At 39.1% G+C, this 22,965-nt stretch overlaps 4 protein-coding genes and 1 pseudogene across 4 annotated transcripts; 3 read left to right on the top strand and 2 right to left on the bottom strand.

Annotated features, from left to right (window-relative positions):
- Positions 1–3,743: 3,743 nt before the first annotated feature.
- LOC122015421 (epsin-3-like) lies at positions 3,744–5,035 on the top strand. The gene is made up of 4 exons (XM_042572327.1): positions 3,744–3,869; positions 3,947–4,069; positions 4,156–4,317; positions 4,408–5,035. Exons 1-4 carry the CDS (start codon positions 3,760–3,762, stop codon positions 4,784–4,786), a joined length of 774 nt encoding a protein of 257 aa, XP_042428261.1. The 5' UTR covers positions 3,744–3,759; the 3' UTR covers positions 4,787–5,035.
- A 2,771-nt stretch (positions 5,036–7,806) lies between these two features.
- Positions 7,807–8,918, top strand: LOC122043871 (glutathione S-transferase T3-like). The gene is made up of 2 exons (XM_042604441.1): positions 7,807–8,217; positions 8,313–8,918. The coding sequence occupies exons 1-2, from the start codon at positions 7,807–7,809 to the stop codon at positions 8,916–8,918; spliced, it is 1,017 nt and encodes a 338-aa protein (XP_042460375.1).
- Positions 8,919–9,319: 401 nt separating this feature from the next.
- LOC122043861 lies at positions 9,320–10,630 on the top strand (annotated as a pseudogene).
- Positions 10,631–11,388: 758 nt separating this feature from the next.
- Positions 11,389–13,218, bottom strand: LOC121986533 (expansin-A4-like). The gene is made up of 3 exons (XM_042540500.1): positions 13,003–13,218; positions 12,600–12,918; positions 11,389–12,123 (listed from the first exon to the last, which is right to left on the bottom strand). The coding sequence occupies exons 1-3, from the start codon at positions 13,148–13,150 to the stop codon at positions 11,814–11,816; spliced, it is 777 nt and encodes a 258-aa protein (XP_042396434.1). The 5' UTR covers positions 13,151–13,218; the 3' UTR covers positions 11,389–11,813.
- A 6,359-nt stretch (positions 13,219–19,577) lies between these two features.
- Positions 19,578–22,528, bottom strand: LOC121986541 (UPF0161 protein At3g09310-like). Its single transcript, XM_042540508.1, has 4 exons — positions 22,203–22,528; positions 22,048–22,107; positions 21,759–21,899; positions 19,578–19,814 (listed from the first exon to the last, which is right to left on the bottom strand). The coding sequence occupies exons 1-4, from the start codon at positions 22,474–22,476 to the stop codon at positions 19,753–19,755; spliced, it is 537 nt and encodes a 178-aa protein (XP_042396442.1). The 5' UTR covers positions 22,477–22,528; the 3' UTR covers positions 19,578–19,752.
- Between the last annotated feature and the right edge of the window lie 437 nt (positions 22,529–22,965).

Below are 22,965 nucleotides of genomic sequence, written 5' to 3'. Positions count from 1 at the left end.
TCGACAACTCACAACACGCGGGATTGTCGCGGACTGACACCAATCGTCGGCCGACCGGCTCCAAGAGCATACCGTCATCGATCACCTTCTCTTGATCGGCGGCAGATACACAAATCCGCTGAGCGACAGAAGGACAACAGAAGGGCAACCGAGCGCTATCACCAACATCAACGGAGGGGGGACACCGATCCCGCCCGAGCCCCGGCCGAGCAAAATAGACCATTCGCTCGGGAGGAAGAAAATATGAATAATGCTTCCCGAGGAGAGATAGGCATGATTATCGGAGGGACAATCGACGGTGACTCCAAGCGAGTTAGGAAGTTATACGCTCGGCAGTTGGAGATCCATGTTGTAGGATGCAGCCAGGAGAAGGCCGAAGGACCTCAAATCAGCTTCGGCCCCAACGACTTGGAGGGGGTAGAGATCCCCCACAATAACGTGCTAATTATCCGAGCGGTGATCGCTAACTACACAATTCATCGAACTTTTGTTGATACAAGGAGTTCGATGAACATTATTTTCAAGAAGACGTTCGATTAGCTGCAAATTGATCGAAGTAAGCTGCTGCCTATGACGACCCCGCTGTATGGCTTCACGAGGAACGATCTACTATCGCTCGGACAGGCACGCCAGGCCATCTTGCTCGGAGAAGAGCCACCGAGGAGAACTAGGACCACCAACTTCATCGTGGTGGATGCATCGTCGACCTACAATGTCATTCTAGGCCGATCGACCCTCAACGAGTTCTGGACGGTAGTGTCCACCTACTACCAGAAAATCAAATTTCTAGTGGACGATTGGGTGGAAGAAGTCAAGGGCGATCAGCAGGCCGCTCGGCGATGTTACATCGAGATGGTCAAGTCTTAGGCTAGGAGCACTCGGAAGACTCCGCAACTGGAGGTAAACGCAATCACTAAAAAGCCCCTACCTTGGTATACAAAGAAAAGAAAGAGGTCCAGATCCACCCCAACCGAGCGGAGGCAACAACCTTCATCACTGCCGACCTAGAGAAGGAGAAGAAGGCAGAGCTGGTCGTCTGCCTTAAACAAAATCACGACGTATTCACCTGGTTGACCCATAAGCTTCCCGACATCTCCCCGAGCATGGCTCAGCATGAGCTTCATGTCCGACCGGACGCTCGGTCCGTAAAGCAAAGGAAAAGGGGTTTCAGCTCGGAGCGGAATGTGATCATCCAGGAGGAAATAGAGAAGCTACTGGAGGTCGACCATATCAGAGAAGTCCAATTCCCGAGCTGGCTAGCCCATGTTATGCTACTCTCCAAGTCGGGCAACAAATGGCGAGTTTGCATTGACTTTCGCGATTTAAACAAGGTGTGCCCGAAGGACTTCTATCCGCTGCCCAGGATAGACCAAATAGTGGACTCGACGGTGGACTGCGAGCTGATCTACATGCTCGGCGCGTATCAAGGGTACCACCAAGTATCGTTCGCCCGCGAGAACCAAGAGAAGGCTAGTTTCATTATGATTGACGAAACATACTGCTACAACGTCATGTTATTCGGATTCAAGAACGCCGGAGTCACCTACCAGAGGCTGATGAACAAGGTGTTCTGACGGCATATCGACCGTAATATAGAGGTATACGTCGATGACATATTAATTAAATCCCTCCAAGCTGCTGACCTATATGCAGATATCAACGAAACTTGTCGGGCGTTGAGGGCTTATGGGATAAAACTGAATCCCGACAAGTGTTTGTTCGGCGCGAAGAGTGGCCGCTTCGTTGGCTACATCGTCACCGAACGAGACATTGAAGTCAATCCGAGCAAGGTCAAAACCTTGCAAGACATGCCACCGCCTCGAAACTTGAAGGAAGCTCAACAGTTGATCGGTCGGATCACGGCGCTGTCCAGATTCATATCCAAACCGTCCGACCGAAGCCTGCCATTCTTCAAGGTGCTTCGCCGAGCCACGAAATTCCAATGGGACGTCGAGTGTGACCGAGCGCTGGAAGAGCTGAAAAAATATCCAAACTCACCACCTGTGTTAGCCAAGCTAGTAGTTGGTGAGCCGCTTTGGATTTACTTGTCATCCAACGAACATGTTGTTGGATCGGCTATGGTTCGGCAGAACGGCCAAAAGCAACAGTCTGTATATTTTTTAAGTCATATATTAAAGAATGCTGAATCTCGCTACACTGGTCTCGAAAAACTAGCGTATGCTTTGATTCTAGCCGGTTGGAGGCTTCGTCCGTACTTCTTAGCGCACACAATCATTGTGCTAAGTGACTATTTAGCTGTCTACTTGAAGTTATGATCAGTGTCTACTACTTTATCATATTTCCTATTGGATATGAGTGATTTGGTCTATGGTCTAGGAAAGTGATTGATTAGAATAAATAAATTCTAACTAAAAAGAAAGATTAAGATTGATTTATATATCTTTAACATTTATTCACTGGTACTAGTTATATTTTTTGTAGAGTACATAAAATATAATTGTGAATAATTGCATTGATTGGAGATGTTGAACATGTTCTTGACATAATAATCTTTATAAGAGATTAAAGATGTGCATAATGATGTAAATGATTTAATCCGAGGTAAATGCAAAATGATAATGTCTCATATTTGTTCTATAAGAGCAACTAAGTTAAGTGTAACAATTTTTTTACCATTAATTGCTCATGTATGAATTGAATGTTCTTACATGATTTTTGTAACTATTGGTCTTTATTCTTCCTGATCTATGGTCTTTGTGACTATCGGTCTTTACCCTTCATGATATTTGTGATCATTGGCTTTTATGATTTAACTTGGACGAGTAGAAGATGTTGACGTTACTGTGCTAGAAATGACGCTCGCCGAGCTCCGCCTCCAAGAAGTTACTGCTGCGACAATAACATAAGGCAATTATTGTCAATAACTGCACATTATAATAATTACATCGTTCAAGTTATAAAAGAAGAAGAAGACGAGAAGAAGAGCGACAGGTGAGAAAGGTTCATTTTGGGATTTGGTTTATGAAAATTCGAAGAGTTCTTTAATTTATCTGTGATTGCTCTTCCAATAGTAAACTTGAAGCAAAAGATCTGTCAACTAAGATCGATCGATATAAGCTAGAATTTACATTTAATTTGATATTAAATTTCATACCATAAATATACTACACAAATATGTCCAACAAGATATTGAATCATGACACTTAAGAATCTCTTTTGCGCCTTAACCGTGAGGGCACTAACCATTCTATTGTGTGACAATGCTCCTTCCCCAATGCCTGTGGACGGTCCACGGCGCCCAATTAATTTTTTTTTTATTGTGAGAAAACACTAGAATTTCTTCTATCTAATTTGGTGCACAACAAAAAATATATATAAAAGTGGACTGCGGATAAATTCTAAATCTTTGTTCATCATTATTTTTAGAATAAGTAAATAGAGAAAATTATCTACTCTCCTACCATTCATCTTCTGTTTCTTCTCGCCTGCACTTTGGAGTATTAGTGCACAAAGAAAATATAATTTATTTTTATTTTACTTAAATACTAGAAAAATATAATATTCTAAATTTAAAAAAAAATAAAAGATAAAGTAGGGTGCCAAATGAGAATTTGTTTTTTTCTCATGTGATCATGTCGATGGAAAGAAAATAACACGAGCCAACCGGATGTTGACAGCACACTGCTGCAGAGCAAACGGCTACTAGACTCCCGCCCAGTTCAAATTTCAAACTTTCTTCATTCTTCATAAATATTCCTCTACTTCTTCTTCTTCTACCCGACCACCACCGACGCTGCCATGGACGCCGCCCCCTTCTTCCACGAGCTAAGAAAGCAAGCCTCTTTTTTCCTCAAAGACAAGCTCCGGACCGCGCGATTGGCCCTCACCGATGTCACTCCGGCGCAATTGTATTCTCCTCTTTTCTTCTCCGGCTCCACTTTCTCAGGCCTGGCCACGGCAGTAACTGCTTCATTTTATTCTGCAGGCTCACTGAAGAAGCCACGAACTCAAGCTCCTGGCCACCCGACTCCAAGACCATGCGCTGCATCTCGCGGGCGGCCTTTGAGATCGACGATTACTGGAGAATTGTGGAGATTTTGCACAAAAAGTAAGTTTTTCAAATCATTGATGCAATTACTTTTTTATTCAGATGTTAAATCCGATTTTAGATTTTGGAAAATATATTGATTTTAGGTTTGAGAAGTTTGACAAGAAGCAGTGGAGAGAGCCATACAAGGCTCTAATACTTCTCGAGTACCTCCTAACTCACGGTCCGAAGAGCATCGCAGAGGAGTTTCAGAACGATAAAGGATCCATACAACTCCTCGGTGACCTCAAATTCATCGACGAAAGAGGGTTTGTTAGTTAGTTAGTTAGTTTTAGCGATTCAAAAAACAGTTACTGGATCTTGTGATTGCTTAAGTAACTTTAGTTGCTTCTCTATAGCATTAACTGGGGTCTCACAGTCAAGTACAAGACACATCGAGTCTTGAACCTCTTAGACAATGGCCAGCATCTCGACGAAGAGCGCGACCGGGCTAGAAAGCTCTCTCGAGGAATTCAGGGCTTCGGCAGCTTCAATCTGAACCAGCTTTCATCGGCAAGTGACCACGAAATTGTACCAAACAAGCATAGACGGCACGATGATGATGTGTTCATGAAGAGCGAAAAGGAGAATTTGAAATGTGATGCAACAGTCGAACCACTCATGAGGAGGGAAGGCAGAATCGGAGGAAGACTCTTCCAAGAGCTATCAAATCGCAAGATTCCGGCAGTTAATGAAACCAGAAATGGCGTTGCCACAAAACCAACGTTGGCTCACTGATAAGGTTGCTTTTCCATTAAAAGTTGCAAAGTGTGTACCACAATACTCAAAATGCTGCTACAAGTGATCTCTAATACGCAATTTTCAGAGCCGATTTCAATACAATTTCCTTAGAAAAGATGGATGAATTATATGTTCTAGTGTTCCATGAATAGGAAGGGAAGTCTGGACACAGTAATAAATTTGTGGTCTCGAGTTTGAGTTATGGAAACAATTTCTTATAATGCTGGATAAGTACAGCAGACTTAATGTGGTCTAAACTTTTTTTTTGAAGATTCTGACTTGATAGATAAGAGCTTCAAACACTAAACTGCAATTTAGTGTTCCACAGACAAACACTAGCAAATGGGAGATGGATTCATAGAAGATAAACTCCGCTAAGCAATGGCTGCAAATGGTTTCAGTGATGGAAAATAATCACCTGTAGATAAAGTATTGACCGAATTATTTACTTTCTCACATAGGAGTTTTAATGTCCAATCTTGGCCACTCGTACAAATGACTAGTAGTCATACGTAATTAATCTCCGTATTGACCTAGATATAGTTTGTCAGGGGTACTGGGACGAACGAATTGCCTTTATGCCACATGTGCCCAATCTTGCCCCCGGGCCAACTGTGCAGTGGAAGAGTGTCAAATTATCATTTAATCATCCATTGTTTGATCCTCCGTTACGGTATATTTGTAGAGATTTTTTCTCCAAATGTTGTACGCAACCATAAAATATTAGATTTCTGGGTCGCTCGTCGCGAGCACTTCCCAATTTACCCTAATGGCCAGTGGAAAATTACTATGGGACCGAGTCATTCACCCAAGGTTCAATGTTACCTGGTTTATCATTTTTTTTGAATGTCCAAGCTTAGCCCTAGGGCTACGAAAGGGCATCAAGTTATCACTCAGAGACCCGTGGTTTAATTCCCAGGTATGACACATTTACAATGATTTTCCTTCAAATGGGATGCGTGGCTATGAGATGTTGAGCTTCTTAGTTGCCCACTACAAGCATTTTTAGATTTATCATGGTAAACGGTGAAAATCTTATGTGGGACCGGGCCGATCACCTAGATTTGATGTTACCTAATTCAATATTTTTTATAAATGGCCAACCTTGTCCCCACAGGAATGCCCAGTTAGCTAAAGGGTGCCAGATTTGCTACAATAGAGAAAAGAACCATTCCTGACAAGTTCATGTCCTCGGAAAAAAGCTCCTCCTACCCCCTAGTAACTTGATGGTCGGTTATAAACTAACCTCATGATTTATCTTCGTTCGCATAACCTGGGGAGGAGCTGTGAGGGCCATCTGAGATAAGCGTAATCACCTTTTGCTATAATTAAATACTCAATCTTGCTTCCCAAAAAAAATGATGAACTAGGCGAACATACATGGGGTGACTGGTTCGAGCTCACAGAAGTTTTCCATTAGCCATCAGGATAAATCGAGAAGTACTCACGGTGAGCGGCACAGAAGCCCAACATCCCGTAATTACGTGCTTCATTGGAGAAAAAAATCTCTACAAATGCACCGTAACTAGGGATTGAACTACGAGAAGTGTATTTCCACTGCACTATAGCACCCGAGCACTCAATCTTGCTTCAAAAAAAAATAATAAACCTAACTAGCCCTTGAGGTGGCCGACCTCACGAAAATTTTTCACTTGCCATCAAGATAAATCGGAAACACTCACAGTGGATGGCCAAAAAGCTCAGCATTCTTTTGTTACACACCTATTTAGATGAAAATTCTTACAAATCTGTCAAAGTTTGAGATCGAATCGTGAATGTCTGGGTGATAATTTAGAGTCATGCCGCTACATCATAACCCCAAGAGCACTCATTCATGCTTAAAAAAAATGATAAACTAAGTTAGCCTCATTGAGTAACCCTAGGGATAATCGGTCCGGTCCAATGAAATTTTTTTACGGGGAAATGCTCGTGAAGAACGGCAAAAAAAAATTCATCTTTTAGTTACGCAATCCATTTTAGAGAAATACATTTCTAAACGTTTAGTTGATAAATAAAGTATGGGATCGGACTGTATTAAGATTAATCGAATATTAAGAATATATATATATATATATATATATATATATATATATATATACACTGTATTAAGATTAATCGAATATTAAGAATATATATATATATATATATATATATATATATATAAAAAGAATTGCTGATGTTGTCGCTCTTTAAAAAAAAAAATTAAAGAAATAATGAAAGAGGACTGATATATTCTTAGGGAAATAGAACTAATGGAACTCTAATTAAAAAATTAGGTGATAAATACTTGATCGGAATCTTTCAACTTGTATAGTGTTCCAGTTATTCCTAATTAAATAAACTTTGTTTATGCACTTCGTTTTTTTAACGAACGCACGTACTTTGTGAATAACCTAACGATGTACATTTGGTATTGATTAATTGCGTATTAGTTTTTTTTCCCTTAGGGCATCCACAACGCCGCGTTAAAGCGGCGTTATAATGCCACTGTTGCTTTAACGCGGCGTTGTGGAACGCCGCGTTCATTCAATTAGCTTGAACGCGTTCAGTATTCTGAACGCGTTCAAGCAGCATTGGGGTGGGCCAGGGCTGGCCCACCCCATGCTATATTTTATTTTTTTTTTAATAAAAATATAAACTCTAAAATAAAAAAAATAAAAAAAGCCGAAGACAACGGCAAAAGCAACGGCTAATTCAAAAAAAACAGCCATTTAATTTAAAATTTTTAATAAAATGATTACTTTTTAACGGCTAGTTTGAAATTTTGACTATAAATATCCATCCATATGTGCACATATTTTCATTCCCACTCACTACTCTTTCAATTTCACTCTCTAAATTCTCTCCCCGTCTATTTTTTCAAGTTCCTACCATCTTATTTTCTATCCGAAATGGATGAAAATAATAGGGCATTTTTTTCCAATTTCTTGAATTCTACAAACAACTCGCAAGAATATTCATCTTCCCAGAATCCACAAATTCCACCAAATTATCAATACCCATATCCATTTCCCAGTATGCCGTTTCCTCCACAAAATCTTCAAAATGTCCAAGGGTTTGGAAATTATGCCCCTCGAGGTCCATATCAACCGCTTCCAGCCGAATATTGGCAAAACATGAGTCATCCATATTTCACGCCGTCGGTTGTTCATGGATATGGTACCCCACACACAACTGGTATGTCTTTCACTCCTTCAATGTCGAATGAACCTGCAACTCCGACTTTTGTCCCGGAAACTCAACTTTCCGACCGTGAATCCCCAATTGAGGTGGTCAATTTAGAAAAGACGGTTTCAAATGCTAAGGGTACAAGAAAGCGTTCAAGTTGGACAAAGGTTGAAGACGAGGTCTTAGCGAGAAGTTTTGTCACTATCAGTGATGATCCAATAATCGGCAATGATCAAAAGGCGGATGCTTTTTGGGGACGGGTTGCAAGCTACTACAATGAGAATCTTCCCTAAGATCAAACACCAGAAGTGCAAATGTTATACGGTCACATTGGCACAATACAATCCAAAAGAAGGTATATCGATTCAACGCAAATTACAATAGTATTTATAGTTCATATCGAAGTGGTCACAGTGATGAAGATATATTGAGGTTTGCGTACGAAAAATATCTATCTGAAAACAATGGTGTTGCATTCAATCTCGAACATGTGTGGAGAATTGTCAAAGACCGTCCAATGTTTACTCCACAGTCCGCTGATCACTTTGTGGCGACAAAGAAGACGAGGACCTCAGAGTCTGGAGCAAGCAACACCTCCTCCAACCAAGATGTGAGTATAGACCTGGATTATGAAGATACTCGTCCAATGGGGCAAAAGGCAGCAAAAAGAAAGGGGAAAGACAAAGTAAAATCGACCATGGAGGATCTGACAGTAAACTACAACAATATTATCACAAAGTTCACTGAGTACACAAGCGTGAAGAAGTCCGAAGTCGATTTGAAACAAAAACAACTTGAAGTAGAGGAGATTAAGGCAAAAGCTGCATTGTCCAAATCTGAAGCTAAGAATCGTCGCTTGAAGTTGAAGGAGTACGAAATATTGAACAAAGACACCTCGCAGATGACAAAGGAGCAGCTTATCATACATGAATGCATATGCAAGGATATTAGGTCGAGATGAAATATCTAAGTTGTTTACTTAACGTTCATTTTCTAGTATTATTATATTTTCGAGTGATTGTAATTTTTAATTATTGTATTTCTCATTTCGATTAATGTCATGAATAATTATTATATTTTTGTAAAATAGTCGTTATAAACAAGTCGTTGGAAATTAGTTGTTACAACTAGCCATTGGAAACTAGCTGTTACAACTAGCCGTTGGAAACTAATTATTACAACTAGCCGTTGGAAACTAGCCGTTACAAACTAGGCGTTACAAACTTACCGTTACAAATTAGCCGTTGCAACGCGACGTTGCATACTCATCATTGCAAACTAGCCGTTGCATGAGAAAAACAATATATATAGACCATCATCCCATTTCTCAAACACATATACTAAAACGTGTTTCCTCCAAAAATGTCTCATTCTACAAGCAGCTCTAGCTCAAGTTCCAGCTCGACAAGCGAAGACGAAGTCCATGTTGAAATCGATGAGCAAGCTTATGATCCGGGTGAAGAACTTATGTTATTGGTTCTTCAACAACACCAACAACTTATGGAAGCATATCAGAGGAGGGACATGCGCAGAAGAAGGTTCGTCCAAAGAAATCGTGAAGCCGGGCATGAGAGACTTGTCAATGATTATTTCTCTATAACCCCGGTATATCACGATGAAATATTTCGAAGACGATTTCGAATGCGAAGAGAGTTATTCCTCCGCATAGTAAATGCATTAGAGAATCATTCAGCATTTTTTCAACAAAGGGACGATGCTGTACGAAGAAAAGGGTTGTCACCACTACAAAAATGCACCGCTGCGATTCGTCAACTGGCTTACGGAGTCCCTGCCGATCATCTTGACGAGTACCTACGTATGAGTGAATCAACTGCCATCAGGTGCCTTTTCAAGTTCTGCGAATACGTTGTTGAAATATTTGGTGATAGGTACTTGAGAAGGCCAAATGCTGATGATGTTCAACGTCTTCTTCAAATGCATGATGAGAGACATGGCTTTCCTGGCATGTTAGGTAGCCTTGATTGTATGCACTGGAAATGGAAAAATTGTCCAGTTGCTTGGAAAGGTCAATTTACAAGGGGGCATGAGTCACCAACAATCGTACTTGAAGCGGTCGCGTCTCATGACTTGTGGATATGGCATGCATTTTTTGGGGTCGCCGGTTCACGTAACGATATTAACGTGTTATATGAATCTCCCATATTCAACAACGTCTTGCAAGGAAATATGCCGGCGATTAATTTCACGGTGAACGGCACTACATATACGAAGGGCTATTATCTAACAGATGGAATATATCCCGAGTGGGCTACTTTTGTTAAGACTTTTCCTTGCCCCTAGGATCCCAAGAGGAAGTTGTTTAAGGAAAGACAGGAGTCTGCAAGAAAAGATGTTGAACGGGCATTTGGGGTGCTCCAATCTCGATGGGCGATTATCAGAGGTCCAGCTCGGTATTGGTATAGGAAAAAGTTAAAACAAATCATGTTAGCATGCATTATTTTGCATAATATGATTGTTGAGGATGAGGGAGGTCACGTGACAAATTGGTACAGCGAAGAAGGTGACGAACCCGCACAACCTATCCATGGCTCAAATCGAAGATTTCAGGATTATCTTCGAACAAATTCTGAGTTACATGACACTCAAGTTCATCACCAACTTCGCGCCGACTTAGTTGAGCATATCTGGGGGCAATACAACAACAATCCATGAATTAATATTTAAAATAAATTTTATTTTCCCAACTTTGTAATTTTAGCCGCTCAGTTGTAATTTCGTTTTCCCAATTTTATAATTTTAGGTGTTCAGTTGTAATTTCATTTTCCCAACTTTATAATTTTAGGTGTTCAGTTGTAATTTCGTTTTCCTAACTTTACAATTTCGTTTTCCTAACATTCTAATTTCGTTTTCTCACCAACATTTATTTTATTTAATAAATATATTTAAAAAATTAATATTATTTTTGAAAAATAATAAAATTTTATTTTTAAACGTAAAATTATTATTAAAAATAATAATAATTTAAATATTTTAAAACATATTTAATACATATTTATTTAATATGATATAATGTTAAAATGAGTGAGTGGACGGTGGGACCCATGAATAATGGGTATTAATGTTAAAAGGGATGTGGGTGAAAGAAGGATGTTGTTATAATGAATATGTGGCAATGGGCCCCATACTTTTTGATGATGTGGTGGGTGTTATAATGTTAGGGCATTGTGGATGCTCTTATACTTGAGATTGAACATTTGCCTGCCAAACAGGCACGTAGGTCAGGCAAAGCTTATCAGCTATTTCAGTAACCCTATCGTCCATGCTTAAATTTTATAACAAACTTATCCTCTACAAAATATTTTTAAAAGACCCTTTCAAGTCTGATTCTGCGGCATTTCTACCAAATTAATATCAAACATCATCATAAGCATAGATGACAAATTCTCACCCCGCAAAACAACATACTTTCCTTTGGTCGGAAGACATATACTATAATACTATTTGATGATACGGAATTGCAGCAACTGCGGGCTACATCACTTTCCATTACAGCGTGCAGCCACTTCAGCCTCGGCTGCTACAAGTAACAAGCTATGGTCTATAGTCTATACTCCCACACTGTCTCCACTACTACTACCTAGAAAACTCACCACCACCAGAGTCAAAATGAAACCAGTCACTGTCACACACCGACACACTTCTCAAAACCTTACTATCTCAACTCACATCTCTCTCTTCTGCCTTTACCTTTCGCTACTACCAACAATATCATATCACAAACAAAAACACCAAATTCAAAAACCTTGGCGCTAATGACACAATACTCTAATCTCCTGCTGTACTAATACTGCTGCTGATAAAAGGGAAGCGGATTTTAGGAATGGAACTCTGTGGATCAGGTGCGGAAGTTCTTGCCCTCGAAGGTCTGGCCGAACTGCCAGTTGGAGGGGACGATGTTCCAGGAGGTGGATGTGCGGCGGTCGCTGCTGGTGACGCGGAAGGAGAGCGACTGGCCAACGAGGATGGCGTTGGACTGCCAGTTCTGACCCCAGTTGCGGGACATGAGCATCCACCCGGTGCTGGACCCCTTCACGCTGGCGCGGACGATGTTGCCGGCGCCGGCCACGTTGGTGATTAGTACAAGGTTAAAGTACTTGAAGCCGTTGATGGTGAAGCGGATGCCGCCCGACCTTTTGCACGGCACCCTGTCAATGTCAACGAGACAAATTGCACTTTTAAAATGGTGAATGGTAGAAATAATCGTTTGGCGGAACAAATACAAACAAAATGAACGATGTTTTGAACATGGGAAGCGGGTGACGGCTGTTTTAGGCGGAACACGCGGTTTTTACTTTTTACTGCGATTGGCCCTCCTTCCCAAGTAACTGCGGATAAAGCACAGGCACAAGCGCCATCACGGCCCCAGTGGACACGCGCCTCGAAGCTTGTCAGGAGCCATTCGAGGGAGCATGGGCAGTGAGATAAAGTTCACGCAGACGAAAGAAAGATATTAACAGGGATCAACGAAGAAACGTCGATATTCAATGAGAATAAAATTGAAAATAGCAAATGGGGAAGAAACAATAAATTATATATATAACAAAGGGGCTGATTAATTAATGGGATCAACAAAGAAATCTCATCAACGTCCAGAGAAAATTAAGGTTCAAGCGACTCATACCTGCGGTAGGATACCGGGACTATGCCTGCGCGGTACTCAGCAATCTTAAGGAACATCGGCATCGCTAGGTCAAAATGGGGTCGCGGCGGGTTACACCACCCGCCATTGTCGGAGGGGAGTGCATAGTTGGGTGGGCAAAAGTTGGTGGCCGTGATGAAAATGGAAGGACTACCGCTGTGGCACCACTGCGGATCGTCGGCGCACTTGATCTCGAAGCACGATCCGCAGCTCTCACCGTCGTTGAACAGCGCCGTGCTCAGCGCCGCATTCTCCACTCCATATCCCTGGCTGTACAGATTACCGTACCCGCACGCGCCGCCTGCCCTCCCCGCGCAAGCAGATCCCATCAATGTCAAGGAAAAAAGCAACTTAATCAAACCAAAATGCAGGATGCTTTGCTAACCCATGGTGCCGGAGGCGTCGCTGCCACCGTAGAATGTGGCGTGAGCGCCCTGCCACTGACCACCGGAGTACACTCCAGGAATACGCGCCGCCGCAGGAGCCAGGAGGGCGAAAAGAGAGGCGAGGTAGACGCACGAAGCCGTTGCCATCCCTTGCTTCTAGGGTTTTGAAGATTGGGACGAATCGAAGAGGAACTGAAGACCGGCGGCATTTATAGACTCGACGACGGCGATGGCAGTTTGCGTAATAAAACCAACTTTGATGGACCCTGAGTGTAACGGCGAGAGCAACCAAGCGTTTCCGTCAAGAATAAAGGATGGGGTAATAATAATTACTCGAACGTGGGCGCTACCGCGGCTCCACCTTACCATCATAAATCTTTGGCCAATCTGCACCGTAAGATTACAATCCAACGGACAAAATGCCAGAGAGTGAGAAGCGGGTACCAGAGGTTGCGTCGCGTTGAAGTGGTAAATGGAGAGAGAGTGTGGTACTGGTGTGATTTGGGATTGAAAGGACAGCAACGGTTTCTCTTTGCTTCCATCGCAAGTTGTCCGCGAGTTGGACGGCTGTGATTCTCCCACTTTTTATCCGAACCTTTTTGTTGCCTGTCGTTCGATTTGTTTCCCCGGTTTCACCGCTGCTTCCTCCCCCGCGCCACGCATTGCAAAACCTAAAGAGAAAAAGAACAAAAGGGTGGAAAGAAAAGGAACGAAGATGGAATACGAACATACCCGCCATTTTAAATTATTTAATTAAAATGCTTGATAATGTCTAAATAAACTAATCTTAAATTAAAAATTAAATAAACTAAGTTTAACAACCTTTCAACGATTTAATTAATTCTAGGGTTGATGTGGTACGCCACGTCACGGAGAGCCCTGTGAGAGAATTGGTTTGGTTTTCTGTGGGTCCTTCGAACCGTACCAATCGGAACACGAGAAGGATCGAGAGGCCCAACTCCGACCCACGTGGACCGGCTGCCTCCGATTTGACTAGTGACCGAACCACCACATGCACGCGTTTCTCCTCTTGTGCCTGTTTTTCTTTCCCGCATTTATTTCGAACTACATTGATAGAAGTTTCGTACAGTTGGACGGTCCGGAACCCATCAAAAAAGTAAGCGACCCGAAATCGACCAACCCCGCCCCGTTACCTGCTTCATGTGATGGTTGTTTCATGGCGGGTCCCGCAAAGATTTAACCGCAAGGGCAAGTATCGTAGACGAAGCGGGTGAGCGTTTAGGGCAAAGAAAAGAAAAAGGAAGCGGCGTGAACAGGCAACCCGCGTCGCAGCGGATGGGCTGAAGACGTGGGTCGCCGTTGAGACATCGCTTTCGGGCGCGGCCCCCAGACGTGGCGAAATCCTAGGCGCTGTGTGTCGTACGGGTGTGATACGGGAGGGGACTGTTGGTTTCGGTCCCCGCCCAAAACGGCGCCAACGCCCTGCCGTGAACAAAGTAAGATATTCGTTTCTCTTTTTTGGTAATTTTGAAACTGCCACCATTATTGTTTAAAAAAATATCCTTTAAATTTTCATTAATTTTCTACCCTCCAAGAATTTTATTTTTATAAAAATATCTCTTATATTATAATAATAAATAATCATATTGCTAAATTAATTAATTCTTGTCACGAAACAATAAATAAATCTGTACGTGAATGAAATCGACAGAGATGTAGGGCATGGGGGACGGATGCCAACATGCGCCCACAGCATTTATCATTACGATGATAATTTCGAGAATTCGATACCTAACGGGTAATTTTTTTGAAACCCAATTACATAATTGGATATAGAAATTATTAGATTCGCAAATAGGACTATAAATGAACTAAGCTCACATGAATAAATTTGATGTTCAACTTGATAAGAACTTATTTATGTTCGTTCAATATATAAGATTAATTAAACAAATAAGCTTGAATAGCTGTTAAGCTAAACAAACAAGCTTGAACACATATGTGTTCAGCTCGTTAATGTTCGTGAACAACATTCGTGAACAATATTCACGAACCATATTAATTAATAAAACTCTTTTCAATATGCTAAATAAATAATAAAATAAAATAAATTTAAATTTAAATTTAAATTATCAAGTTCAATAACCAATCAAACAACTAAAAGTTTTAAACAATCAAACAAGCTTCAATTGAAAGTTTGATAACATGTAAATGAATCAAGCTCGAACCAAGCTCAAGACAAACTTAAATTGAGAGTTTGATAATATCTAAACGAACCAATCTCAAGCCAAGCTTCAAATAAACTCAAGCTCATAAAAAATAAATCAAATTAAGCTTGAACACTCATTTCAAAAGCTTGATTCATTTTAAGCTCGGCTCGACTCGGTTACTTTATCAAACAAGCTTGAACACCCAAAACTCTGCTCGATTCGACTTATTTATAGCCCTACGCATATCGACGAAAGTGATAGAATCCTTCTCATCCGAATATCTGATTTTATTATATATATATATATATATATATATATATTAAATAAAAAATCTTATCTTTTCCTTCTCCCCATTTCCGATATTGTCATTTTCCCTTCTAGGTAATGTATCATATAAATATTTAATTTATTTTTGTTAAATTATATCTTTTATATATAGTGTTAATTATAATATAATTTACTCAACCATAGTTGACTGCAATGATACAAGTTATTAAGACAGAGAATATTATATACTCCGATGGATATGAGAATAAAGATAGATAATGAATATAAGAACATAATAAAAATTGAATATCCGATAGGGATGTGAATAAGAATGGATATAATAAATGAAGATGAAATATATGAAATCTGATTCAAATTCGATCTATTAACATCCCTAATCATTATCTAGTGGTTGTATAGATTCAAAGCACAGATCAGTATTCTTATATTCACTTTTCACGAAGGGAAAAATTCCCTATAGTTACGGAGGCGATTGCACCGCACCTGATTTGTTGATCTCACTGCAAGTGCAATCATGGTGTGTTTGAATCTTCTCTATAAAGGTTGTCACGGACTCTATGAATCTTTGTATCTCATCAAACATTTAATGTGATCACAAGTATGTAAAAGGGCGTTCTAGTGCTTCATGCTAACTACATTGTTGTATTGGAGACCCAATAATCGACTGCAAACCACACCTCTCAGCCCAACTAATCTACAAAGCATTTCAATTATTAGATGAATTATTAGTTATCTAATACTTTCAGGTTAAATCAAGCATTAATAAATACTTTGTAAAAATAAATTACTTACCTCACCCGATATTTAACAAGGAAACACACATATAAATACTTGTTAGTAAAAATAATTAAATTATATAATAAGAAAGAAAAAAAACTACAATTCATTGCTATGCTTAGGCCATATGATGGGGTATTTAACAGCATACAATTTTGAGATCTTACATCATACTCTCCACAACCTCTACATCAATCCCCAGCTGTTATAATTCCGGCCGCACTTACAAGTACTTGTTCGTGTTGCTGTAATGAATCATAAAGTCACTCAATGTGTACGAAATATAATGGGAGTCACTTGACCCATGGAAAAGATCCATATACAGGGTGAAGTTTAATGATAGAGTTCCATCAAATGGATTACGTGGATAAGTGTTTAAGAATTAATAGTTAATATGTAATTGATATATTTACTAAAAATGACGAAATTAAGAATATACTATCTTAAAGTTCTCCCACAATAAACACTAAAATTATATATATAATCATGCTTGTAATACAATTAGATTTGAAAGGTAAGGATTACATATTGTTGGTCTTACAATTCAGATTAAAATACTTTATTACATATTGTTGATCATTTATAATTCAGATTACATTACTATAGTTTTAAAATTCTACCAACACAGTAATTAATCTTGTAATATAATTTTAATTATATTACACGACTGATTAACCCTCATCAAATATAGCCTAAGTGTCACTTTAATAGATTCAAATGTTAGAAAAGTACAATTGTGGTAACGAATAAGCTCGCCCCCAGCACCCCCAGCGCCCCCATCAATCCGTCTCAGGGCCAACACGGAAGAGATAAATCACAAACGGCTACTAACCTTTGGAATAGTGACTAGCACATAAGGGAGGTATTTACCTCGGTTTTACCGAGATTCGAACCCCAGATCTCATTGTGATAACACCTTATGTGCTAGCCACTAGACCCATCCGAGGGGACAAATACTAGAAAGGTACAAGACCATAGGATAATTGTGCTAAAGGGACAAAATTTTCAATAAACCTTCATGTATTACTTTTTAAGGAAAAGGTATAATTATAATAATTACATTCAAATGATAAAATAAATTGAAAATAAAATATTTTACGTGGCTCAAGAACTCACGACCATATACAATAAGGTTGTAGAATTACAATGACGAGGCTGCAAACTCATAGCCTGGCCTTGTCACAATGGAACTCATGGCGACGAGGACATAAATAATTCATTCTCCCTAGTACTTCTGTTAGTCCGTCCCTAGACTAATAGAAAAAAATAAATCATGAATAACTACTAGTATTAGACAATTTAGCATATGAAAAAAATAAGTATCCGACTACTAGTCTAATTTGACTCTCAAAACTTATGATGGTACCATCACTATACACTAGCCAATTAAACGTCAACTGTTTGTCTCGAGGGACTAACACAAATTCCTTACATGCAACGCGGTGATGTTACGAGAGGAGATCCTCTGGACCGCTTTTTGCGATCCAGAGGATGCTCCCTTTCCATGGAGATCATGCATCCCCATCAATACATGTAAAGAGAGCATTCTTTGGATCGCAAAAGTGGTTCAACGGATCCGACCTGGTGATGTTATCTAGTCAGTCACGGCCATCTCATCAGGATTACTTTTCTTCCTTGTTTACTTTCTATTATGTCTTTCTTATCTTTTATTTCTTTCCTTTTCCTAGGATATTTTTTCTTAATTAATTCCTTTTCCTATAATGCCTAAAAGAATTCTGATTTATAAAATTTTTATATAATTCTCATTTTCAAGATATAAAAATCAATAACTAAAAAAAGCATATTGTAAATACATACATCATATTCAAAGTAAAAACCTATGAAATAAGATTACAACGGAGCCTTAGATAAGCTTATCAACAACTAACTGAGTCCATGATTTATTTGTGAGTTTTATTCGTGAATAGGAATGAATCAAATTCTAAGTTTGTAGAATAGCACTCTACACAAGATTGATTCGGGGTCAGATCAAATTGACCATAATCGGATAGATACGATCAGATATTGGTTCTATTAATTCAAATACAAATGCTAGAAACAATCTTCTAAGTCCAATTAATTCACTCGAATACCAGAAAATAGATATCCAAAACTAATTATAAAAAAAGGAACAAAAGAAAATATTCATGATGATCAAAAATACCGAATATCAATTAAACTTTTAAATAGTCTCAAAACTCTAACGATGCAACAAAAGTAATCCTAATATAATGATAAAAATTATTCGAAACCTCCAAAAAAATCTTTAAACAATATTTTTTGAGTATAAAACTAGGCAATTATGGGTTACACGATTAATAAATATAAATCTCTAAACGAATTTCGATTTGATATAATGCGTCTCATGGTTCAACCCGAATCATAAGTTATAACCTCTCAAAGTATAGAATCGTAGGATCATATAATCATATCAATCCCATTGATCCTAAACGATCCCAATGATCATGCTCTGATTCCACTTCAAAACTCAATCTCCATCGATCCCGGATCGATTTAGTGTTTTCAGATTGTAAAATCGTACAATCCTATTATCTAGATTGTGATTTGGCAAACCATGATCAAATTTATTTAATATGTAAGTTTATAATTTCATAATGTAAATGAGCTTCATAATGTAACCATCATATACATTTACAGGTCAATCCCTGTTGCGGATGAAGTTAAATATAGAGATGAGTTAAATAGAGATGAGATGAAAACTTCTGGACTTCGCCCGTTAAAGAAGTCAAGTAGAGCCATGTTGATTTAAATGTAAGAATCTACTTCCTTTACTAAGATTGAATTGGGAAGAAATATAAAGCATGAAAGAATATAGCTATTAAGAACATTATATTGCTCTATTTATAGATATAGATGGGGAAATGTCGGGATCAAAATAAGGATATAGAATTCCTCCCGATGTCCCAGAATTGAGATTAGCAAAACAAGCCCGGAATGAATTGGACCGAACAAATGGCAGTCCGCAATTTGTGGGTATGAATTTGGGTCCTTCATTGCAGCCAATGTTTGGCCAAACCTTCCTCAGTATCCGTTTCTACAGTATATTCAACAGTTCTACTTCTTGAGTATCAGTTTCTACAGTATATTCAAGTATCAACAGTTCTACAAACACCACCAGCACCACAGGAATCTCATAGAAGTTTTGCAGTGCAATAGTTTAATGTTAATGTTTTGAATTGTATTCATGAAATATTCAAAAGCTTAGAAGTAGATCAATAGGATAAGATGAAGGAAAATAAATTGATATTATATAGACATATGTTCTTAATAGATTCTATGGGAGAAATTATTAGAGTGGAAGGTGTAACTAGTAGATGGAGAAATAAATAAAAAATAATTTAATTGACTTTAATATTAAAAGTAATTTTGCCTTCCGAAAAGCTCAATAAAAGGATAATCTTCCTATAGCTAATTTTCAATAGTCAGCACAAACATGAAAATGATGATGGAACAAAAGTAAAAGATGCAAAGCACTCTTTTTCAGCAATTACCTTAAGGTTTCTCATGTGGCTTTTCCTCGCCAAACCACCTTGGAGGATCAAATCCAGTGCCACCTGATTATAACTAAGAATTTATTGCAAAGAGAAATAATATGGATAATATAGCTAAATAAATATTGCAAGCATTCAAGTAACCAAATTGTTAAGCTTTCCACATCAGGTTGGAGAATAATATGGTTGCAAAGATACTTAAGAGGGGAAAAGAAAGCCAAAAAGCTAAGGGATGGCACTCGTTTAAATTGGTTTGATACCCTTAAACAGGTTTAGGACAAAATTTGATAAAACGGTCGATACTAGCGACAAGTATAGGATGGATTTAGGTTTAAAGATTTGAGTAGTGATATCCAAAAATATTTCATTGATTAAATAGTTACTTTCCCCTTTTCCCCGACTGCATGTTAGTGTCCATCTCAACGTATGAATGGAAACAAATAGAGCAATAGATACTTTGTTTTTTGTTTTTTTTGACAACCCAAGTGTCCAATTCTTACGACCCAGCTAATCCAAGAGGTGACCGGCCCGACCCCAAAGAAGTTTCCCACTTGTCCTAGGGTAAATCACGTAAGCGCTGCAGCAAGTCGTCGACAATGGAGCCCCGCGGTTTTCGCCGTTCTTGTAAGACCATCCATCGCCGAATCGGTTCGCCCGTGAAAGCAAACTCGAGTGTTTTTTCCACCCATGGATACTTCGGCCCACAACTGCCCAACCTAAATTTTTCCACTAAATTTAGCACCAGCCCATGTCCCAGCAGAGGATCGAACCGTGACACTCACTTTAGCTCCACTATGCCTTAACCGTTGCGCCATGCCTGTGGGGGCAAGCAATAGATACTTTGTTCTAGATATAGGGATTGCACTAGGTGTATGATCTAGATTTTTTTCCTTATATAAACCCTCTTTTTGCAATTAAATAAAGCATGTTCTATTTGGTGATATATTTATGCTTTTGGCTCTTTTAGCCGTTGTTTGGAATGTTAAATTGGGGTTAAATCCTTCTCAAAACAAGAATTTAATCCTAAGATTAATAGAAAACGAGTTTGCTATAGGCCCAATTGAAGTTGTTTGGACCTTTATTTGGTTAAGATTGGGTTCAAGGGATTTGGGTTTGGGCTTGGGCTTGGGCTTGGGCTTGGTCTGGTGATATAAGGTTTGCTTTTACCAATTGATAGAGCATAAGTTTTGGGAGAGGAGGTGAGCAGTGGTTGACACCTCCACTTGTGCACAAGAAAGATTCCAAGCACAACCCGCTCCTTGAGGATTTTATAGGATCAACAACTCCCTCCTTCTCAATAACTCTCCAAAACCAATTCTTCCCAAAGTAAGCTCTCTTCTCCATCTAACTTTCAGCCTTAGCCCATCTCAACATTATGAAATGGGTACTAATAGAGCAATACATGGCAAATATTGGGACATGTTAGGTATTATAAACTCCCTTTTGCAATTGGTAATATACTTGTGGTGTTTGGGCTCTTTAGGTATTGTTGGGATTTTAAATTAGGAATAGGACCTCCACAAAATAAGAATTTAATAATAGGATGAGTAGAGATTGAGTTGGATTTGGTTTGAGTTCAAACCAAAATTCTTCAAGCTTTTTTCAGTTTAGTTTAGTTTAGTCTGGGTTCAAAGGGTTGGTTTAGTTTTGGCAGCATAAAGTTTTTCAGAAGTGGTAACTTGAAATTTTAGCATGTCATTTCCTAGAACTAGGATACAAAATGGAATAATATGTAATTGGCTATAAATATAAAACACCTAAAATTAACCATTTTACTCGATCTGACTCAGAAATTTTTGCTGCAAGATTTGATTCCACTCCTATTCAACTAGGAACAAGATAATGTATAGCTAATACTCATAGACAACAAAGAAATGTGCATAAATTGTGAAAACTACATAACTAATTGGCACTCGCAAATAATCCTAAAACTTTGAACGAAAACCTCAACACACAAGAGAGAATGAGTATGCCAATGAAGAAACGTTAAATAACAGAGAATCAAACCGAGAGGATTGCAACGGCAGAGACGCCAAGCAGTCAAAATTGTTCCCTTTAATACTCCATACTTCTTATATGCCTCCATCGAATACACACTGCACGTAGGCACATACCGACAGCTTGGCAGCATTAACGGCGAAATTTCTCCTGATCAACATAAATTAATTTCAATCTACATGTTGCTAAAACATCAAGAAACAGACACAGAAACAGTCCGACATCAAAATAGCATATTTTTTATTCAGTTTCTAGCTTACATAATTCAGTATAACCCAAATTGAAGGAATATGCTTACTCTTGTAGAACTTGAGCACGGACAAAGCCACTCTGACGCCCAAATCCTCGACTTCCTCATCTGGAATCGAAAGGAGCGAATGGGGGGAAATAAGCTGACTCCAATTCCTGCTAAAATTAGATGACAGTAGACGAAAGCAGATATCAGGGCTGTACCTGGCGGCGCATCCCAGTTCGGATCTTCTTCTTCTTCCGGTCTCTCCGTGGCGGATGATCGGGCGGCGCAAGTCGATTGTCTCGTCCGTACCGAATCTGATAAGAAACGATCGGAAAATGGGGGAAAACATGATTGAGGAAGTGGAGACGATCCGTAGGGATGCAGAAAAACGGATTGACGGGGTCGAGGGAGGAGGCGAGGAGCTGTTCCGAAGGAAGAGTGACACAAAGCGGCCTGCGAGTAGATTGGGGTTGCAACCGACGCCATTGTCATTTTCGCCCAGACCGTTTTGGAGAACGAAATTGCTTCACATTTTACATTGTTTATCCGCATTTGGTAATTTATTTTAATTAACATTAAATATTTAATTTATACCGATTAATGCTAGAATCATCAATCCAATAATATTTAATTTATGTCAATTAATTCTGAGATACTTCAATCAATCCGATCTCATAAAAATTTCTCTATCCATCTTTATTTTATTCTTAGATCTTAGAATCTTTCAGTTAATCAAAAAAATACCTCGTCTAGCAAAACTCTTATGACTTCAAAAACTGTTAAAATTTATAAATTTATAGTATATAAGATATTTCAAAAATCAACTTAGCACTAAAAATAATCACAAGCTAAAATCAAAATCTTAGTGCTATGTTCAATGCTAAAGTTAGCAGCTTAGCACTTAATTTTGCTCAAAATGAGAGCTCCATTTAATAAATTCAAACCTAAACTTGGCAGCTTGATGAATCAATGGTAATGCAT

This window comes from Zingiber officinale, chromosome 1B (assembly GCF_018446385.1).
Source record: "Zingiber officinale cultivar Zhangliang chromosome 1B, Zo_v1.1, whole genome shotgun sequence".
Taxonomy (NCBI): domain Eukaryota; kingdom Viridiplantae; phylum Streptophyta; class Magnoliopsida; order Zingiberales; family Zingiberaceae; genus Zingiber; species Zingiber officinale.
Note: the sequence above shows the minus strand (reverse complement) of the source record. Positions and strands in the feature narration are given on the sequence as shown.